We start from the raw sequence: 22,828 nt of genomic DNA, 5'->3' as shown, positions 1-22,828 counted from the left end.
ATGATAATATAGATGGCAAATTATGTTAGGATAGACTAGGTTAGGTTAGGCTAGTTTATGTTATATTAGGTTAGGTTACGGACCCGTCTTCTCCTCTCAGTTGGGACGCATTTCATAAGGGAGAATGTACTCGTATACTGTACATTTCACATGGGCGCGAAAAATCACTTCACTTGGGCGAAAATGTCATTGACTGATACAGATAACTGTTGCCCAAAGTAGAGATGGACAAACTGATTTTTTCGCCCAAGTAAGAAACCCCGGAAACATCACTTATCCGGCCACTAGTCGGGACACGTCCTGGATGCCGGGCATTGTTAATTTGCTCAGCCTGGAAAAGTTTGAGCAACCATCACCTCTCAGGTCACCCCCCCAGTGGTATTTCTCAGACAGGAGGTCCAGCTCATACCGGTGTATGTTGTGTAGTACAGCCCTACAGGTGGTCCAGCATGAGTTAGGAAATACTGTCATGTTTATATTATAATAGTGACAAAGATATTAAAGGGGTGAATTATTCTCCGTGAAAATACCTATTATATTCTGTTGAGAGAAGTGAAGTTGTAATATATAACCACTTTACAAAGTTTGTATCACAGAGGCACTGCGACCACACTGCCGGGTTGACCGTCTGGGTCCTGATGGGTCCTAGTTCAGTCCCAGCTTGTTAAGGGTGACCTTTTTTTTAAGTTAAAATCCTAAATAATTTTATACATAAAACTCTGACATTTTGACAAATCAAATATTTCAGTTTTAAACTATAATTTACCTCAAAGTATGTGTTAATATTTTCATGTACTGTATAAGTGTGTTTACACAGGCACCAACCAACCCTGGTGCTGGGGCGTAGTGTTCTGCTGCTGCCTCTCGTTTTATGACAAATACAAAATATGAATATTAATAATAATAAAGAAACAATTCAAGAAGTTTGGTTATATTTCATGACACAAAATACCGAGAACATAGGTGCGATGAGCGTTCAGTTGTGGTGTAATGGTCAGCATGCTCGCCTCGCAAGTGAGTGGACTCGGGTTCGATTCCCGCCATTTGCTTCTGTCTACCCAGCAGTAATTGGGAACCTGGATGTTAATCGATTTGCGGATCGTGTTCCGGGGTAATGGATTGCCAGTTGGCGAGTTGTCCGATCTTTTCGGACTATTCCTTGACATTGGGTCATGCAACTGGTTAACTCAGGGTGTGGTTGTAGTGTTGGCGACAGCTTCTACACCTTAAACAAATTCACGCCTAAGTGGCCTTTGGACCGGCCATCCTCGTTACACGAGGGGCAACCATTATTATATCAGTGCGTGTGTCTGTTTGTGTGTGTGGTGTCTAGAGGCCGGGTGTCGAACTGTGTCTTCATGTGTTCAGGCCAGCCTGACTGAGCTTAATCCCTTACAACTAGACTGGAACTTACACGAAGAGGATTACAGGGTGACTGGCGTGATTAATAGCTGTTGGTTTATCATCCCGTGATATACCGTCCACCATATTTAAGTGACCAATAAATTATATCATACACATGAGTAATTATTGAGTAAGTTATGTATATACGTGTGTGTGTGTGTGTGTGTGTGTGCTTCTGCATGTATGTATTTGCACCTGTTTTTTAGTCCATAATATATAGAAAAAATAGATTATTGACGTTAATATGAAGACGATGACAAACAGCGTATGAAGCTGCGGTTGACAAGACTGAACCTGGCGGGAGACCAAAAACCCGCCCTACAGTACCCCCCGTCAGCCCAGCCCAGGACGACCACCAGACAGAAAACTGACTGGGTATAGGTGGTCAGCGATGCGCGGTTCCCCTGCTTGCTCTGCCTCTCCCCCCTTGTGTCAGGTAAGGGGAAGCTTCTCCTCTATAATTACGTAATTATCGTGCTTTTTGATGACTGTAAGCGTAATTAATATGTTATTTTAACGTAGTATTACAAGTAAGGACTAGACACTCCCCCCCTCCCCCCCTCCATCGTTCACGGCGACAGCTACATCCTCACTTACTTTATTTGTGTAATTATAATTCCTTTTGTAATATAACACACAGGCAGATTTTCACTTTGCTTTGATATAATTTTTGTGTATTAATAGTCTCAGCTTTATAGTGATCAGGCGTAGAGTCTCAATAGTCTTAAGAGAGAATGGCCATGAGCCGTCACGTTTCACTTCGCCAACACAAAGTCCGCAGTCCACCCCCAGCGCCCCTGGGAGATGATACCAATATGTCTCTGTAATGTCTTGATGATATCCAGGATGCATTAACCACAGTGACAAGAGTTACGGGGTTTTTTTTATAGCCAGGTAATAAGCAAGGGGGAAACCAGGGAGATGCGACATAGCCTGGCGACACTAGCGACCAATGCTTCCTGTAGCAGAGACCCACCCACCCTCCCTCCCTCCCTCGCCGCCATTATCCCAGCCTGAAGATAGATTTTGTTTTCACCATGAAGCCAGATATCACAGCTACGGAGAAACACACTAAAGATGAATATTCCTTACGGTAAGATGCACGATATTAGAACTCATATTTTTCAAGTTGAGGACAAGAGAAGACATTTGTTACGGTAGAGTATTAGTGGTATTTTTGGAGGCCATCTTGCCGTTGTCTTGTGACGGTTGGTTAAGAAGGCCAGTTAGTTGTGGTGTCACGTCTTCAAAGCGGAAAAATAACCCACGGATCTTTGAGAGTCTGTGACCAGGTTAATATGACCAAGAAAAGTAAAAATAAAATAAAATCCAGTGGTTTCCAAAGTCCCAGCGTTTTCTCATGGATATTCTGAAAGTTTCCAAAGGTTTGTATGAAATTAATAAGGGTGCCAAGATGATAAAAAAAAAGATGATTGGAGATTTAATGAGGATTCCAGCAGGTTAATGAGAGTTCCCGTAGTTTAATGAAGACTCCTTAAACTTAATGAGGTACCAGTAGTGATCGTAAATTTTCACGACTTGGTGAAGGTTTCTAAAAGTGTTTACAAATATTAAAGGTTTTCAGAGGCTTTATGAATATTTTCCACGAGTATCATAGCTTCCAAACATACTACAAAATAAGACTATACAAATCACCATAGGTTTCCAGCAAATGTTTCCAGAGGTTATGGGCGTAATAAGAGGTTTTCAGACTAGTAAATTAAGTCATAAGGTAAATAATTGTAATGTATGTTTTTGTTTTGTCTTTCCATATCACTTAAAAGGGATTTTGTTGTTGATGTATTTGTGTGCTTCAACTATACTAAGGTCTTAAAGTGTGTATTTTGATGTTGATGTTATAATGTATTACTGAGCTTCAACAATTAAGGTATTATATGTTAATCGTTCTGCGTCCGTCCGTCCGTCCGTCCGTCGTTTTGTGTCCGTTCAGTATATAACTTGGTGTGTCTGATAACTCCCCTCAAATAATAAATCAAATTATATCGTAAAAATTTTGTAATTACTTCTCCTGTGACATGGATCGCCTAGTCAACACGTGAGTGAGTGAACCAATATTCGTGTTACCTTACCAATACCTATCCAACTGTGTACCGTCACACCCTCTCGACCAACCTACCTATTTCTCTACCTACCTACCTACCTACAGGAGGACAAGACAGTACATATCCTTCCACACACACACACACACACACACACACACACACACACACACACACACACACACACACACCCTCCCCTTCCCCCATCCATCCCGTATCCTCCCCTCCTCACCTCCCCCCTCTCCCCCATAAGAAAATACAAGTTCCAATATTGATAGCGCTAGTCAGATGTTTTGCGTGTGTGTGTGTGTCTGTGTGTGTATGTGTGGACATTCGGGAGTTGCTTTAAAACACAAAAGGCACAAACGCTTGCATGTGAACCTTTGTGACACGGTTATGTTGTCACTGTTTTATTTTTCTAATACGGTTTTTTTCAAGTTCTCTCTCTCTCTCTCTCTCTCTCTCTCTCTCTCTCTCTCTCTCTCTCTCTCTCTCTCTCTCTCTCTCTCTCTCTCTCTGTAAAACTCTCACCGAAAACGTAAAAAAAAAAGTCTTGGAAATGTGTCTTGTGTGTGTGTGTACTAAATCTTTACCCTGACACACGACAGCTACACTGTTGGTTGTTCCGAGTTTTATAGAGACTCTGACACTCACTTCCTGTTCCACCACATAGCTGAGTTTACTGTCACGCATGCTCATAAGTACCTCATATTCCCACCATATTACCTTATACTCTCACATATTAACTTCATACTCCCACATATTGCTTCATACACCCACATACTACCTCATACTCCCATATACTAACCTCATACTCTCATATACTACCTCATACTCCCACATAGTACCCCAGTCATTCTCACAGACACTCCTCATATTCATGACTTGTGCTCCTGTATCACCTTGTTCATACACATATACACTCTCGCATACATACATACATACATACATACATACATACATACATACATACATACAAATAAATACACCCAACACCCAACACAAACACACACACACACACACACACACACACACACACACACACACACACACACCAGCCAACAGGTGTCTCCAGCCAAACGGTTCCCACGGTGACTTTATCTAACTAAACACTGTACATTAATTTCATAAAAAACAATAACACTCGAATCCTCACTGAATTTCAATTAAATTTCAGAACAATAGTTTGTACTGTAAGTAAATATGATGTCGAGTATTATTTTTATTATCGGTTATAGATTTTTATTATTTCACGTGAACGCAGCTTAAGCTTTGATGAATCTGAAACTGAATCAAACTTTTGTATAATTATCATAGTTTGGTAATGTATGTATGTATGTATGTATGTATGTATGTATGTATGTATGTATGTATGCATGTATGATAAAGGTTTCGAACGATCAATTTGAATAGCTAAAGCTTGTTATGTCAATGATGAGAGGATTCGAACATACCCAAGTTATTACGAACCATCTCATTGTAAAGATTCGAACACAGAATATAAACACACATTGCTTCGAATAGAATTAATTCCATATCTGATCATTATCACATCGTACGAATTCGGATAATCTTTACAAACCAATAATTAGTAGTTAAACATCATGGGGAGAATTGGTAGTTAGTGATCCTGTAAGGTTTTATACCCTGGATGGTTTAATGGTGTGTTTAATGACATTTTTGTGGTTTATTCGTCTCTCCCAGCGAGTTTTGTTATACTATTGCCTCTTAACTGTCCACATGAAGGCCAGTCTCCCAACCGTATTCTCTGCCTCCTCATCTACGTACCTCTGTGGTTTTTTGGCCTTAAACGGTTGGGTGATCATGAGGTTGGTTGTGTGTTGGTGAAGTATTTAATTTCTTTTATAAGTAGTGTGTTGGTGAATGGATTATACTGTATGTTAGGTAAGTACCGGTATACAGTATTATCATTGTGTGTATGTATGCTTCTGAATGCGTGTATGTGTATATGTGTGTGCGTATGCTTCTGTGTGTAATAAAATATGTGAGTGTATTACTGAATGTGTGTGTGTGTGTGTGTGTGTGTGTGTGTTGATTGATTCCTTAAACAAAGACAGTAAGCGGGGCAGGAATGTATAAAGTGAATCTACAAAAGCCTCAACATCGTGTACAATGAATAACAAATCAACATCGGCTTCTCCACTTCACTTTATTACCATCGTTATTATTGATTCTTCTGTTCAATAATTCTTAGGGCATGTTTTTGGACTTTGTTTATTATGTTTTCGCTGTTTGTTCTTGATCTTCGTTCGTTATGTTTTCGCTGTTTTTGCTTATACATATTTTGAGTCTGTTTCTCTCTCATAAACCTAATGTTATTGTTTATTTTTATTACAGATCGTTAGTTCGGCGTGAGGCAAGGGACTGTCGGATCCACGTGAGTAGGTCAGTATAATACATCTTTTTGTATAATGTATGTTTATGTAATGTATGATGTATGTTCGGATCACCTGAAGATTAACCCCCCCCCCCATCACAGCTTACCTCACCTGTGGATTAAACACCCTAAATTACCTTGAGGGTTAAGTTTAGGTTAGGTTTTATCGTTGTTTCATGTTGTATAATCCATCAATAACTCAGTATACAGGAGTTAATAGCTATCGTGTTTATTTTCCCTCTTTTTGTTTTTTTTAATCCTAGGAAAGACAAAGATGCAATTAATGGGACCTAATTAATAAACTTCAACCTTAACTTCAGTCATCTTTAGTCACTTCATTTGTTATATAATTATTTACATTAGTTTGGAAAAATATCAAGAGTTTGGGGAAGATTTTTTGTCTTATCGTTAGTGCGAAGAAATTTTAAATACTTTGAGAGAGTAACTGTGTCTTTTGTCATCCTGGAAATAAAATGATCACGGTGGCGTAGATTCTCGTTTTCTCTACTGGGATGACTGACAAAGAGGTATGAGGGAGGGTATTGTAAATGGGCATTGTATTGTTATGTAGCGTAAATCAAGTAGCGTGTTGTTGCGTCATTTAGCACCATAGAGTCACTTATTTACATTATGTAGTCACTTGTGTACATTATGTAGAGTCACTCGGTGTACCTATAAACCCTTGTAGCGTAACGTAACGGATGTATACGCCCTGTGTACATTATAGCGTATGGTGATCCTATATGTATGGTGATCCTATGGTGTCCGATGGTATGTATGGTCAAGCGGGTAGGAGGGAGGGAGGGAGGGAGTCAGATAGAGAAGTAGAGGGAGATAATTAAGATATATCCACAGGTAGGCATGGGGGTGAAGAGGAGGTAATTAAGATGTACGAGGGCAGGTAGACCCGCCACCACTCGCCTGCGACACACTTCCTCCCCTCTTCCTGTTGGTGGGCTGGGAAGTGAAGTGAAACGGGGAAGGTGAATTAAGTGCCGGGGGCGTTAAGTGAAGCGGGAGGAGACGCTAAGTGACTCTAAGGACATTAAGTGAAGCGGAAAAGGTGAAGTGAAGCGGGAGTTAAATGAAGCGGTCTTGAAGGACGCAGCACTGAATCGACCAATCCTCAATGACTTTGTTTATGGTTGAAATCCTCTCATTCTCATTAATTATTATCAACCAACCCAGGGACGTAATTCTTTCCAGTTATTAGTAAAGCTGTATGTTTATTTAGTTTTATGTATCAACTTTTAAACATAAATTATTAGTTCGTAAAACCATATTTAGCGAACGAAGCTCTCTGGATAGGAAAGATGATGAAAAGTGAACGATATAAGGTGGTGTGGATCGCCTCTGACCAGTCGTAGGAGAGGGAGCAGGCGATGCACTTTTAACTCTTTTGGTCTTGGGTCGTCCAGGACTGCGCGGTAGGTTGGTTATGTGCACTCTGGCCAAGAATAGCGTCATTAAGGTCAGAGTCTTGATTAGATATCGCTACTTATACCCGCGGAGTCGCCTGTGAGCTTTGGCCATTAGACATTATGGTGCTGGGACTGGGTGACCGCCTGGGGCTACCTTGGTGTGTGACGGTAAGGTGCGTTAAGGTGAGGTGCGTTGAGGAGAGGTGATGCGTGTTGAGGTAAGGTATAGTGAGTTGAGGGGGAAGTGAATTGAGGTGCATTGAGGTGAGTTAGGATGAAATGAGGTGCATTTAGTTGAGGTGAGGTACATTATGGTAAAATGTGGTAAGGTGGAAGTGAGGTGAGGTTAATTGAGATGAACAGGTGAAATAAGGTGAGGTGCGAAGGGACCCGAACTGACCTCCTAGTATGTCCGAATTTCAAACAGGCGACCAAACATTTTATTTACGGAACTCTACACCTGCTTCTCCCATTCCACTTGAGCGCTTCACAGGTGTTTCGAAAAAAAATCACCTGGGATGGAGATTCTACGGGTGATCAGGTCTTCCCAACACGCATAAAAAGTCCTTGTATAAAACTCTACAGAAAATGGATAAAAAAGGAATAGGTACAATATTAGTAACGACTAGAAGCAAAGAAAGAAGAAAAACAGCAGGAGAGAGAGAGAGAAAGAGAAGGAGAGACGGGCAAAGATAAATAATGACTGGCAGAATATTGGAGAATAAGAAAGACGCTGATGATGAGAGAGAGAGAGGGGGAAGGGGAAGAAAGAGACGTTGATTAGAAGAATGCCAGAGAGGTGGAAGATAAACAATGACTGGCATATTGGAGAATAATAAAGGGACAGGATGAGAGAAAGAGAGAGGATGTGAGAGAGGGAGGGAGGGGGGGGTGGTGAGGGGCCGAGCCGAGACGTGTTTACCATGAAATTTGTGATTGAGGTGTGAACGGAGGAGCAGGTGAGGGAAGGAAAGAGGGGCGGGAGGTGGGAGCAGGGGGGTGAAGGGGCAGGTGGAGGGAGAGAGGGAGAAGGGAGGAGAACTAGGATGAGGTATGGAAGCTGTTGTAAGGGGAAGGTGGGGGGGGGGAGACTTGTCAAATGAGCCCCCAATTCTAAAAAGATTGTTGTATAGGGGTAAGGATTTTGGTTCACACTTGGGATTTGGGGCCCCCCACTTGGGATTTGGGGCCCCATCTGAGCTTTAACCAAAAAAGTGTTGTAATCGCAAGTTGGCCCCGTAACCCTCACACCACGCCGCCTCATCTTTACTATTTCCTGCCCGTGACCTGAACGTACCTGAGTGTGTATGTGCGTGCGCGCGTAGCCAAGGGACTGTCAGGTGAGATTACGCCGATCTAGGTGTGTGAGCTCGTGTGGGTGTGTGATTTATATTTTTGTGAGGTGACTAAATACATGTGTGGGTATTATTATTATTATTATTATTATTATTATTATTATTATTATTATTATTATTGTTATTATTATTATTATTATTATTATTATTATTATTATTATTATTATTATTATTGTTGTTGTTGTTGTTGTTATTATGTGTATGTTGTGAGTTGTTCTGTGTTTTTCTTGTCAACATTGTGTATTTGCGTATGTGGTGATGATGATGATGATGATGATGATGATGATGATGATGATGATGATGGTTGTTGTTTACTTCTGTGAGTTGATTAATAATGAGCAGTATTTAATCTCGGGATCACTTGAAGATTAGACACCTTAGTTTATATCACCTGATAATTAAACACTGAGGTGCCTAATCTTCAGGTAAATCAAATCTCGGACCTTAAATATGTATACAAACAATAGAGATAAGACACTACACACAAGACCATAACAATAGCCAAAACAAAACAACAGTTGGTTACAATCACATACTTACGGCGTGGTTGTAGCTTTAAAGAAATAACAAGCCATTCAAGATAAGGACATGACAGCTAAGCAAGACATCAACGTAGAGAGCATGATAGAATTAAGATATGACCACAGCATGATAGAATGACAAGAGGGATGCAGAGGAGTTTATCACGTTACAATAGGCATGATTCCTCTCTCTCTCTCTCTCTCTCTCTCTCTCTCTCTCTCTCTCTCTCTCTCTCACAACATCCAGCTTTACTCTCTTAACGTCGTCGGGTCATATAAAATTGTGAGGGTCATGAATTGTATCTGTGAATGGAATGTGAAGCGGTCAAGTAGTGGGAGGGAGGGAGGGAGGGAGGTGTTGGTGCCTACTACGACTACTACTGCCCAACCAAGAGCTTCAACCTATACGGGTCTTGATGTTGTTGTTGATAGTGATAATGTGTTAATAGTTTGAAAGGTATTTTGGTAAGGTTATGTCATCATTATCTTTATTTACTTGTAATTTATGATAGCGTTTTATTTGTTTATTATTGTTTTTTTTATTCATATGTTGTGTTTGTTTTCGTTGTTTGGTTAGTGTTATTATTTGTTTTCTTAGACTTTATGATGATCTGTATATAAAAGTTATGATCGTGATGATAATAAAATAGTAATAATGATACGGTATACAGTACAGGTAGGTCCTCGGGCAGGTGGCGTGAGGGATGTCTCTGTGTATGTGTATCTGTGTGTGTGTGTGTGTGTGTGTGTGTGTGTGTGTGTGTGTGTGTGTGTGTGAGAGAGAGGTGTACTACGTGGGTGGTCAAGGTAGGACGGTCGGATCCCACCTGCCGTTGCACCTTGATGAAGACATTACACCAGGTAAGGCAAGGTGGTTCAGACAGGGTGTGTGCGTGTGTGTCTAATATTTATGTGAGTGTGCGTGCATGTATGTCGTGTGTGTGTGTGTGTGTGTGTGTGTACCTGCAGGTGAAGTTTACAACACAACCTGAGGTGGCAAGTGCCCGCCGAAAGAACCTCCTCCTCTCCTCCCCTCAACACCTCCTACCCCCCCCCTCCCCTCAACACCTCCTACCCCTCCTTCTACCTATTACCTTCTCTTCCTCCCTCCACACCACCACCTCTTCTCATTCGCCACCTCACTCTTCATTTCCTCTACCCTCCCTTTCCTCTCCCCACCTCCCATCCCACCGCTACTTCCCACCCCCCCCCCTACCGCCACCTCCTCCCCACCCTTTGACGATGAAGACATTACCCATGTGACCAGGAGGTATAGGTAGGTGGGTTAGGGAGAAGGAAAGAACCACACTAAAGTTGCCAATTATTATTTTTCTCACTACATTACTTTACCCTGGGCGATCGTGTGTGTGTGTGTGTGTGTGTGTGTGTGTGTTTGTGAGTTGCCGCTTGCGGTTTGGGCATGAAGGATTGAGGAAGGGGAGGGGATGACGCGGATGAAGATGGTGGGGAGGAGGATAGGGGTGGGTGGTGATTAAGGGCGTGCCGCAAGCGGTGGGCCGCCAGAAAACTGCGGCAACTGGATTATGGACAACAAATAGTAACCGCAGGCAATTACCGCAGGCGGAAATAGGTGTCCGCAGCTTCAGCTCACTGTGTATTGAGTAGGATGATTCTTGGTCTGGTCATTGGCAGAACTGAGATCACCTGAAGATTAACCACCCTAAAGCTGCCTTGGGTTAGGTTAAGTTAGGTTGGGTTGGGTAAACGATTAGGATGGTTTATCTTCAGGTGATTCAAACTGTGGAGAAGATAATGACTGCACCCGAGCGTGTTTACCATGAGGCCTACAGGTGTACCATGAAGCTTACAGGTGTACCATGAAGCTTACAGGTGTACCATGAGGCCTACAGGTGTACCATGAGGCCTACAGGTGTACCATGAAGCTTACAGGTGTACCATGCAGGGGCGGATCCAAGGGGGGTCCTGCATGCTCCTTTTCATCAAAAAAATTACAGTACTTTTCCTTAATGCAGTATTGTACACCAGGCATTTTTGCATCGTAAAAGTTAATTACTTTTGACCTTAGAATATCTCCTAATATCAAGTGTACATGGCTGCCTCGTACATACTGAGTGTTCTACCACATTATACTCGTCGTCTCAACTAATGTACAGTACAATACAGCTGTAGGAAGAAAGTGCCATTGTACAGTACTTGTGACTTCACCTAACGCCAAACTAACCTAACCTAACACTAACCAAAACAAAATCTAACCTAACCTAACCTAACCTTACCTAATCAAATCTCAATTCTTTTGTATTTTATCACCATATCATGACATTTTTTCACCCCGTGTTTAGTAACCGTCCTAATGTAATAAAGTTGACCTCATCTATTGTATAACTTGAAGAATAGAACAACATTAATGTATCACTGTATCGTAAACGTATGTATCTGGTAATAGTGTATCAAAATCGCTCTGGGTACAAGTTTTTAAAAGTCATTGTTAAAATTTTCCCATAAATGGTAATAAGAGAATGTAACAAACTGCCTCACTTAATCTACGGTTCTTAAGATGGCGGTCAAAATGGCGCTGTAATTGCACTAAGACTCGTAACTAGATGTTCCTTTTATGTACCTATATACATCATCAGTTAAGGAAGATAAAATTAGCGTAAGAGTCCTTGAGAATCCTGGGTCTGGTAACACTGCGGAGGTGGGTAAGGTCTGGTAATACTGTGGAGATGGGTAAGGTCTGGTAACACTGTGTAGAGGCAGTTGGGTTCTGGTAACGCTGTGGAGATGGGTAAGGTCTGGTAACGCTGTGGAGATGGGTAAGGTCTGGTAACACTGTGTAGAGGCAGTTGGGTTCTGGTAACGCTGTGGAGATGGGTAAGGTCTGGTAACACTGTGGAGATGGGTAAGGTCTGGTAACACTGTGTAGAGGCAGTTGGGTTCTGGTAACGCTGCACCATTATTAAGGATGTTGTGATGATATACGACAGCAATTTGCGACTGTAACATCGCATTAGAGACCTCTGTATCTGAAAACATTGTTCTGTGGGGCAGGGAGACTTGGAGAACCTCTGGAGCTGGTAATACTGTTTCGTGGAACCATAGGAAAGTAAACTCCATAATATTAGGTGTAAGTTTATTGTTGTGGTTAGGTTAGGTTTAGCTAGACTTGATTTGGTTAGGTTAGGTTAGGTTAGGTTAGGTTAGGTTAGGTTAGGTTAGCTTTGGTTAAGTTTAGCTGGGTTTGGTTTGGTTTGGTTTAGGTTAGATTAAGTTACGTTAAATAAGGTTTAGGTTTAATAACGGTGTTGTTATCCCTCTGTCTGGTAACACTGTATCCCTACGACCTGTATTTGACAAAACTTCCACTGTGGCGCTGTTGATGATAGTGTCAGGATTGAGGGACTGTGGTCGCCAACCCTCAGACATGGTGACGTCATAGTTGATTATATATTAATAGGCTTTTTATATTTATTAGAGCACAGTGAGAACTCAATTTAACACACTATATGGGAGAGTGTAGTCCGTTATATCGAGGTTCGTTAGATGTGAAACCTCCATATAACGCACTATATAGGATATTACAGTCCATTATATCGAGGTTCATTAACATGAGACCTCTATATAATGAACTATATAGGATATTACAGTTCATTATATCGAGGTTCGTTATATGTGACACCTCCATATAACGGACTGTATCCGTTAGATTGATGTCCGTTAAATGGAGGTTTTACTGTACTGGTTAGTATTATTGCTCTGGAAACACTACATCAAAACGCACTGGATATGGTAACAGTGTTGAGGGGTTCAGAGGCCATTAACCCTCTATGGTGCTTCTTCAAGGTAATGTAACGATTTATTGTTGGTAAACGCTACTGTCTCCGTCATCAGCCCAGGTCTGGTAATACTCTCTTGATTGACAGTTAGTTATAAGTTTGGGAACACTGCTGGAGAGGATATCTTCCTGGGGTGGTAACACTGTTGGGTTGGATGTCTTAACTCGGGTTTGAAAACACTACTGGTACTAAATGGTATACCTGGGGTTGGTAACACTGCTCGAACTAAATGGTATCCCCGGGCTTGGTAACACTGCTCGAACTAAATGGTATACCTGGGGTTTGTAACACTGCTCGAACTAAATGGTATACCTGGGGTTGGTAACACTGCTCGAACTAAATGGTATCCCCGGGTTTGAAAACACTACTGGTACTAAATGGTATACCTGGGGTTGGTAACACTGCTCGAACTAAATGGTATCCCCGGGCTTGGTAACACTGCTTGGCTACCTTGTTATCACAGGATTTTGTCAACACATTACTGAAGTTGAATGTTTTGTCTTCAGCTGACAACACTGCTGCTTGGGACACTTGTGTTTTAAGGTCTTCTTACAGACGCTCAAACTTCCAGTAAAGTTAATTTCTGAAAATTAATTAGTTTGAAAAGCTATTTGTTCTTGCCTGTTTTTTCCTCCTGCCAGCTAATGACGTCAGAGTCGACTGTGTTAAGAAAAGAATGAGCATTGAGGAGAAAAATGTGACGTGTTGTGGAGTTTCTGATTGATCTGAATATTGGAATGGTTTTCTTTGGTAATTCCTGCTGGTGACTGTGTGTGTGTGTGTGTGTGTGTGTGTGTGTGTGTGTGTGTGTGTGTGTGTGTGTGTGTGTGGTTACCTGGACTACCTGTATCTCGAAAGTTATTAGGTATTGTTAAATGCATCGTGTCTAGGTAGTAAATCCTGTTGAGTTTGACATTGGTATCGTAACGAGCTGTCAGATGTTGTTGAATGTTTTAAGTGGAAGTTAAAAAAAAAAATTCTGGTGTTGAATTGCGTTACATTGGCTTCTTCTGTATCTTGTCATCACGTAAATGCTGTTGAAAGCTATCAGTAGCTGTTCTTTCTTTATACGTGGTAACATATCGAGCTGCTTTAGGCTGTAACTGAAGATGTACCTTGAGTTGTTGTGATAATCCCCCAAAAATATATAAACTTTGATCTTTTTTTTTATTAATTCGGTGATGGAAAGTCAAAATAATATATTACCTGTGTAGAACCTCTGCTCTTGATCCCCTCAAAACATTATCATAATTCTAGAGTTCAAAGTAATGGCTGCTGCTTCTATTACACAATACCTCACCAATGAAGAGTAATTTGTAGTGATTGTGTCTCGTTATTGAGCATAAAAACATAAATTTAACGTGATGGATACTGAGCCAGGTAACAGGTAATCATCTAACATGATATTTACTCAGTAATGAAAACCGTCCATCAAATTCAAGGTGATATTTGTAAGAACAGTATTATTAAGGAATGTGAATACAATAATTACTCCCCAAAAAATTCGTTTATATCTACCTGAAGTTATTTAATGTTAGTACCGTTACTAAGTCAGTGTAACAGATATTCAGAAAGATAGAACAACATTTCACCTTCACCAGAACGTTAACAAAAGATGGAACCTCATACTTGAATAACTGCCTCACTTGGTATTCATGGCAACAGAACAGAATTTATGAGATTGTAAAAGAGAGATCATCTTGGTGTAGTCTTATAGTATAGCCAGAGGAACCATTCTTCTTCAATCATAAAAGTAAATATCTTCTCTTTTTTTTTTACCTGACAATACGTATCTTTAGTCATGAATCAACATTATCCACCATGGTATATAATATTAATCGTCTCACAAAGGTATTACTGATGGGCGTTTTTTCTGTTATGATGTATTACAGTCTCTTTATCATTTTGACTCCCAGTAAGTGGTGTTCGTTAACGATTATGATCAGCTATATTTTTTTTTACCCTCACAGCCACCAGCAGTACCCCCTGTTGCCATATTGGTTCACACCTCTTCGTCTTATCCTATATCTCCCCAAGCTGACCACACAATATAGTAATATTTCAGGTAACCCGACTTAAGCCAGCTTCACCACACACCCAAGGTAATATGTCAGTGTTGTGGAAGATGAGGTCTTGTAATCTGGTTGTGTTTATGTGCTGTTTTGATTGTCGTTTTCCTCTCTCAGTCCAGACCGAAGCGATAAATTCTCACACGTTATGTTCAGTATTGTATATTATCCCACATTATTCATCATTATTATTTTTTATTTACTTTTAATCAGGTTATTTCAGGATTTATGTTAGTTCTTCCTCCCTCGTTATTCACTGTTATTTATTATCCATTCATATATCAATTTCGATGACCCACTTTCCAGCATATTGATAATGTGATCAGTCAGGGTCAGAGGCACATGACCTCTCTCCCCCACACATTTTCTGGTCATGACGCAAGCATCCTTCATCATCTTTTAGGAGTTCCTTGTCCTATCTGTAACAAAGATCTAAAACACTCTCTCGTGAAGATCCTGTATGTAATTTGTAATACAGTTTCAAAGTATTTAATTTTTCGTCAATAAATTTAGTCTTGCTTTTTTTTTAACAATAGATCAACTGAAGATTAAGCACCACCAAATATTTCCCCTGAAGATTAGACACCGCAGATTATATCACCTTTAGATTAACAACACTAACACTACTGGAGGGGGGTTGGGTGAGGTTAAGTTAGCATGAGGGTGGTTAATCTTCAGGACATTCTATATAAATATTCCAGTCTGTATTATCTGGTTTGTTAAGGAGTAAAGAAAACACTGGTCGTCTGAATAATACAATAGATTCTTATAAAACATATTAATATATAAGTATATCACATTGAGCACTCACCGCTTTAATAAAAAATAATGTAACATAAAACAATATTTTTTTATCAGTAATGAAACAAATGAGAGTCGTTATGGTGACTAGTTAGTGCGACAACAAAAGATCATTATTGTACAGTATAAAGTGAAAGGAAATGGAGTGTTGACTAATGTAAGAAAATAGGATATGAATAACTCATGAAACAAAATGGATGTTTAACAACTGAAGGAAAATCTTTGTTTATTTTACCAATTAAAGAAAACGAGATAAACTCTTGAAAGAAAATATTTACAAATATACCGGTAAATAAATGGGATATTAGTGACATAAAATAATATGAAAGAAAATGAGGCGTTGGTGAGTGAGCGAAAAAAATAATAATGGTGCAATGGCGAGTGAAGGAGGGATGCTGGTGACGTACAAGGACTTAGGTTATCAGTGAAAGAATACAATTGTTCGAAGAGAAAAGAATACTTAGTGATGCGGAATTAGAGAAAGAACAGATCTGAAAAGGAAACAGCGGGGTGTTTTGTGTTAGAAAATGAAGAATCGATGGGGTTTTTATACTTTGAAGAGATCTGTAGAGCGAGAAGAAAATGGAATATTAATTAAATTACATGAAAATTAATGTTCCTGGCCATTACGATCTAACTCGGGTTTAGGAACATAAAGTTGTTGTTTTTTTATTAGAATTCTCCTGGAGTTATTGCCTGCTGATTTAAACCAGTAACTAAAATTAGCATATGCAGATTTAACCCATTGAGTACGATGCCAAACCCCCTTGAGTACATTAGTTCACTCCATTAAGATAACCCTTTTAATTCAATCTAACCTCTGGAGTACGATGCCAACCCTCCCTTGAGTACAATAATTCTCTCTAGTTTAATGCGTTAACTTAACCTTTGGAGTACGATGCCAACCCTCTCTTGAGTACAATAATTCTCTCTCGTTTAATGCGTTAACTTAACCTCTGGAGTACAATGATTTAATCCTTTGAGTAAGATTCTTAACTCTTTGAATACAATGCCTGTCCCCATAAATAAGATGATTCTATATTCTGGGGGTTTAAGTCATGATACTCAGGCTTAAATATACATCAGTAAATTTTTAAGTAAATGACTTAAGTTTGTAAATGTAATTAACTTGTAAATTAAAGTCAAATCTGTATATAAAACATATCCCCTTAACCCAGTGACAAATAAATGACCACAAATAATGTTAGTAAGTTAGTATAATATAAACATTTTCCCTTTTTTCTACCCATGAACTCTTCAATAATGTACAGTATTCCCGGATAAATAAGATGGAATGGTTGGAAGGATGTATTCAACGGTACTGGCAATAATAAATCAGCTGGCAGTGTAATCCAGATAATTTTCACCAATATAAAACAAAAGAATAAACCAATTGTTCAGTTTTCATGTGTAAAAATCAAATTAAATTCATAACCAATTCGTTGGAACTTTGCACATTATGAAAATTTTAAACATAATTATAATTTTGTTTGTATAAAACTAAATAAACCTTCTCCTTTTACACTGTTTACTCGGTGAAGATAAGATATAACATACAGAAAAATAATGAGAATAAAAAGATTATATACTGCTAATACCCAGATGATGCTCAGAAGCTCATGATGGCGTGAGCTGACGACAAAACACAACACACTCCAAACAACACAGGTGTACTTTGTGTGCCTCCATCTCAACCACAATCAATTCTGCTCTTATTGGAGAAAAAGAAGCACATTGGTTAATAACACTTTGGACATTTTATTATTAACTTAATAATAATTGTCCACCTGTAACTAATTTAATGTTTATTTGTATTATTTGAATAAGTCTCGTCCTTATTGTGGAAAGGTAGTGATCCGTTTTATCAAAGAAAAGTAACTTTTTTTTATCATATGACTTATTAACCACTGGACAACGGTTCCCTGTAAAGGTTCGAGTAAATTGCTTCGTCGAGAGCTCACACTAACAGAGGCTGGGAACACAGGACTGGTTTGTGTGTGTGCGTGTGTGAGGAGGAAAATGGAACATGAAAATAAAAATGGATCTTCGTGAGGGGAAAGTCAGGAATGAGAGAGAGAGAGAGAGAGAGACTTAGGCTATACACTGCTGAAGACTCTTGACACTGATATGTAAGAACAGTAACTAAGACTCATGCTTTTAAAGATCTTCCCTGTGGTGTGGTCTGGCGACACACCCAAGTCTTCCCTTAAAGTGAAAACAATAACAAAAATATTATCTCCTGAACCACCCCCCTAACAACCAAGTGGGTTTTTTTTTTCTGGAGGGTGATATATTATGTTGAAAATTATAACTATATTTTTACTAGAAGAAAAAAAAATGGTAAAAAATCGTAAAGAAAAATATGAGAAGACTTGGAGGTGTCGTGAGTTCACCCTTTGGCTCAGGTAAGTCAAAAAACATGATGGTAAATGAGGTTCGCCCGTCTATGTTAAGTTGGCAGAGGGGTGGTAGTGTTGACCCACAGGTGTGTGAGTTAACCTGTATCCTGACGTGCACATTACCTGGGTGTGCACGGGTGTCTACTTGTGGACCTGTGTGTGTGTGTGTTGGTGAAAGTGATGGAAATTATGAGTGTGTGTGTGTGTGTATGTGTTAATTGTATGTATAGTTAAACTTGAACCTGTGTATGATAGTATATATGTATTTGTATAATTGTGTCACAGTATTCACTAGCAAGTGATGACTGTATGATAGAAGTAATGAATGTATGTATGTATGTAAGTTTATGTGTGTTTGTATATGTTCGTGTGCCACATAATAACAAGCAGTTGATGAATGTAAGGTATAAAATTATGTATGGTATGTGTGTATGAATGTATGACAGCAGGTGTTTGTTTGTTTGTGTGTGTGTGTTGGTGTGTCACATAATAACTCTAGCAGGTGATGAGTGAAAGAGTCAGCGTGTGCTCGGACGTCCAGGACTAGAATGCACCTTCAGACAACGCTACTACAAGAGTGCCCCGCCCCAACCCCCATCCAGTACACCACCTCCTTGTACCTACCCACCCCTTCTATCATCCTCCCTGGGCCATTATCATTGTGCTTTTTTTTATTATTACACTCCCTGGGTTTTTTTTTCTCCACTACCTAATTATTTCACAAATTCCCTTGAACAATTACAATATTCTTGGGTTTAGTATTGTCTTTTGGGAAGAAATTTACAATCTCCTTGGGATTTCGCAAACTCTCTTACACAATTACCATCAACCTAGGGAGTCTAATTAATTATCGCCCCGTCTTGTCCAACCCTGAGGCGTCTTGCGCAGGCGCTGTAAGTTCGTTCATCACACAAGGGGGAAGAACACCTTTAATTACCTGGGGTGATTAAGAACACTACCTGGTCCTTGGTATGTCTGGGCCCGCACAACCTTCACTTGAGTCCCCCCCCCCCCAGCAGGTTCACCTAACAAAATATATCCAAGGTACTCCCGTAGGCTGAATATTCACACACGTGGCACGTTACCGTACAAGTGCGCACGTGCTGAGGTACGGCCGGTCCGCGAGGAGGCGCGCAGAAGCCGTACGTACTGCCAGGCTTAAGGTCTCACTGTCTCTTTTGTCTCATTACGGACGCAAACACTTTTAAGTCTTTTGCTTAATCCCAAACTGCCAGTGTTTGGCCTGTGCCGTGCCTGGGAGACTTGATGACGTCACTAACTCTCCGATGACGTCACTCACGAAAGACACAAGCACCAAAAATAAATCACACGTTTTGTGATTCTGTTTTCTTTCACTTCGGTCTATCCACTAAACACTAAAACAGTTAACAAATCAGAACTAAATGCGTCGAGCACATTTTACAAATCATTATTCTTTAAATAGCCACAATACTAACCAACAACAGAGGTTGATTATAAATGCACTGGGTGTTGTACAAGACTCCCTTAACACTGAACCACAACACTGGCAGTCATCCATCGACGCCCCTCATAGGCTCAGAATATCGACACTATGTTCCTTCTTCTGAATATTGCAACCATATCTCTCTCTCTCTCTCTCTCTCTCTCTCTCTCTCTCTCTCTCTCTCTCTTTATTCCCATATAGAAAAAAAAATAACGTCCCACTTGACATCACCGGAGACTCAATAGTTCCAAAGAAATCGTCCAGATGTCCTTCCTGTGGCGTCTTCTTATTTATATCCGTGTATTACCGTAGACTCGGCCACCTGTGTGTAATACATCACTGTTAGCGCCACGGGCAGGAGCCATGTGTCACTGTTCACTCAACACTCCGCCTCTCAATAGGTCACTACAAGGTTACCATCCAAGTGTCCCTTCATTACTGTGGGCTGCTTAACCCACGTAGTTCTGTATCATTAATCTCCAGTTCGCATATTTCCGTATCACCGTTAAACTCCAGCGGGTCACTTATCTTGCCTATTCAACACTCGGGGAGATCACACACATTCCCCATCGAGGCCGTCTGGCTGGGTCCCTACACACCTGAGCCAGCTCGCTACACCTGAGATCAAACGGAACTGAGTGCTACACACACTCACACCTCGCATCACCTGGCCTTAGTACTGACGGTCCTGTTATCACCTACGACGAGCGTGAACTGTGGTGGTCGAGACGGTTCATCTACGACCCGGGGACAGGACTGTACCACCAGAGGACGACTAGGGTGCTGCGACGTCCCAAATTAGTGCTTAAACGAATGGTGCTCTAAGTGAGGTTCTCGTAGAGAGGTTCTGCCTCTGGTGGGTTCCTCGGGTGGTGGTGCTGGTTCTGCCGCCTGCCCCGCCGTCCAGGTGCTCGGTGCTGCCCACGATCCACTGAGAAGTAGATTCTGAACCTGTCAGTGCGGGAGGGAAGAGGCGGTAGACCGCGCTCTTGTGGGGTAGGGGGACGCCCACGCCGCATCCCGCCCACGTAGTAAACACTCTCGTAATCTGATCCCGGAGAGGAGGTACGGGGTGGGGCGCTGGCACAGTAGTAGCGGGAATGGGCTGGCGACATGCTCGGCGTGTCGTTGTCGCTGGGTTCCCCAAGGACGCCCATGGGCGCCAGGGGTTCCTCCTCGCTGTCGGTGTCAGCCAGGGTGGAGGTCCTCACACTCCGGGGATGTGGAGGCCGCAGGAGGGCTCGACCGTCCTGCCCCGCCGCGTCACTGGTGCTGTAGCTACACGTCTCACTACCTGCGGGACACAAACACAGTGTGAAACTATGTACTAAAGTGCATCAAGAAACATACACGGTAACTATACACACGTCGGTGAGATCACAGCCACAAACAATTTCTACCTTACACGAACTTAATACTGTCAAGGCTCGCAGCCTACCTGAGGAGATGCTCTGATAGAGGTGCTCTGACGGAGGGTTACTGCGGGGTTCGGGGGTGTACAGATGAACGCCCATGGTCATGCCCATCATCTCCTCCCCGTCAATGGGTACGGGCTTGAAGCGTGGGCGTGTGCGGGCGGGCACAATGGTGGGGGCGGAGGGGAGGTCGTCGTAGATGATGGCCCCGCTCAGCTCCGTGCACCCCTTGGGAGTCCGTCCGCGGCCTCGTAGTCTGCTGGGGTAAACAGAGGTGGTCACTTATACTGTATATGTCAAATAGTTAAAGAGGAAGGGAAGGGGAGGAGAACGAATTGAAAAATATCTTTCTAAATCCAAATGTTATATACAAAAAGTGTGTGAGGGTAAAAACCTGCGTTTGATTCAAGGGACGACAAAAGTATTTTTATATTCTGCTGACTCTTACCATACAACTATTGGGCTGTTGTGATGAAATAAAAACGCTGACCCATACACTATACACACACACACACCACCAAAATTCATAAAATGTTCTTTACAGCCAGTTCCAATGTATTTCAAAATAAAACTTTTTAAAGCTACAAGACAAATATATATATATTTTTACATGTGTTCACTGCCCAAAGGAGAAAAAGGCAATTCTGATCCATAAAATACCAACTTTACAACTCATAATTTTTACAAAACGGTGTTTAGGCTTTTTCACAAGACAAAATGTTTTTATTATAAGTTGTTAGTATTAAACACATTTTCCCCACAGGTGTAAAACTTACACACAATAAATTTCCTTTATGTTAACTCAAAACACCAAAAAAATATAATCCCCTCAACGGTAACTTGTTTCACCAAATTGAAAAATACGTTTAAGCGCTTTAATGTTGTTCTGATTAAAACAGACACCGGGATATTGACACACACACACACACACACACACACACACACACACACACACACACACACTGTAGTTCTACCTGGTCCTGTCTGGTCAATCTAGTAGGCTTTAAATTAACGGGGAGCACAACTTTCACCAGGGCGGGCGAGACTTACTTACATGGGAGAGGGAAGTCCCATCTCCCAATAAGTAGGCGGTGGAAGACGATCTCCGAAGTGCACTGATCAATACGTTGCCTCGTTGTGAGTGCAATATACGTAGCTCAAAAAAAATTGCTCGGTTCCCATCGATTGACTGTACAGTTGGGCTACACCCATTGCATTGTTTTCTCCGTTAAGTTAAAAAATCAGTATTAATGTGTCTTAGTGCAGTTGTAATATTTCCTGTGTGACAATGGTTCATATTATTACCTCAAGTTTCGCGCGGCTCCTCAAAAACGATTTAGAAGGTGACTGACCAAATTACAGGTATGAACTATCATATGGGAATCACTGCATCTTGAGATTGTTCCAAAGTACTACGCTTAACCACATGCGTACTCCATATAAAGAAATAAAATCACCAAGTATTTTTATAGCAACTAAAAAAATACTTTATATCATCAACAACGAGAAGGGGGCATGTTAAATAGAGGCCATTTATAATCATTTTTACAGTGTGAGAATATGGAAAGGATAGCAACGGTGATAAGTGTGACTGAGCGAGGGTGATGATGATGAGTGTAGCGGGAGACTGGCAAGTGGAGGGGGCGCGTGACCATTCCCTCCCCCGGTGTCTGTGAGCCAGCAAGCAGGCTCACCTAATGAAGTG

General features: G+C 41.0%; 1 protein-coding gene across 3 annotated transcripts in view; it reads right to left on the bottom strand.

The window, feature by feature from the left end:
- Nucleotides 1-15,788: 15,788 nt before the first annotated feature.
- The window catches only part of LOC121854270 (formin-like protein 20), a 40,641-nt gene continuing 33,601 nt past the window's right edge, over nucleotides 15,789-22,828 (bottom strand). The window contains exons 3-5 of one of the 3 annotated variants that reach the window (XR_006086520.1): nucleotides 21,147-21,382; nucleotides 16,799-21,002; nucleotides 15,789-16,730 (exon numbers count right to left, since the gene is read on the bottom strand). Coding sequence is in view for 2 of the 3 variants with exons in the window: in XM_042348817.1 (XP_042204751.1) it covers nucleotides 20,530-21,002; nucleotides 21,147-21,382 (709 nt within the window). In the remaining variant the exon portion in view is untranslated. Of the gene's footprint in view, nucleotides 21,003-21,146; nucleotides 21,383-22,828 lie in introns of all 3 variants that reach the window. The other 2 variants (XM_042348817.1, XM_042348818.1) reach the window with 2 other exon arrangements.

This window comes from Homarus americanus, unplaced genomic scaffold (assembly GCF_018991925.1).
Source record: "Homarus americanus isolate GMGI-L3 unplaced genomic scaffold, GMGI_Hamer_2.0 scaffold54443, whole genome shotgun sequence".
Taxonomy (NCBI): Eukaryota; Metazoa; Arthropoda; class Malacostraca; order Decapoda; family Nephropidae; genus Homarus; species Homarus americanus.
The sequence above is the reverse complement of the archived record's forward strand: the minus strand, read 5'-3'. Positions and strand labels throughout refer to the sequence as shown.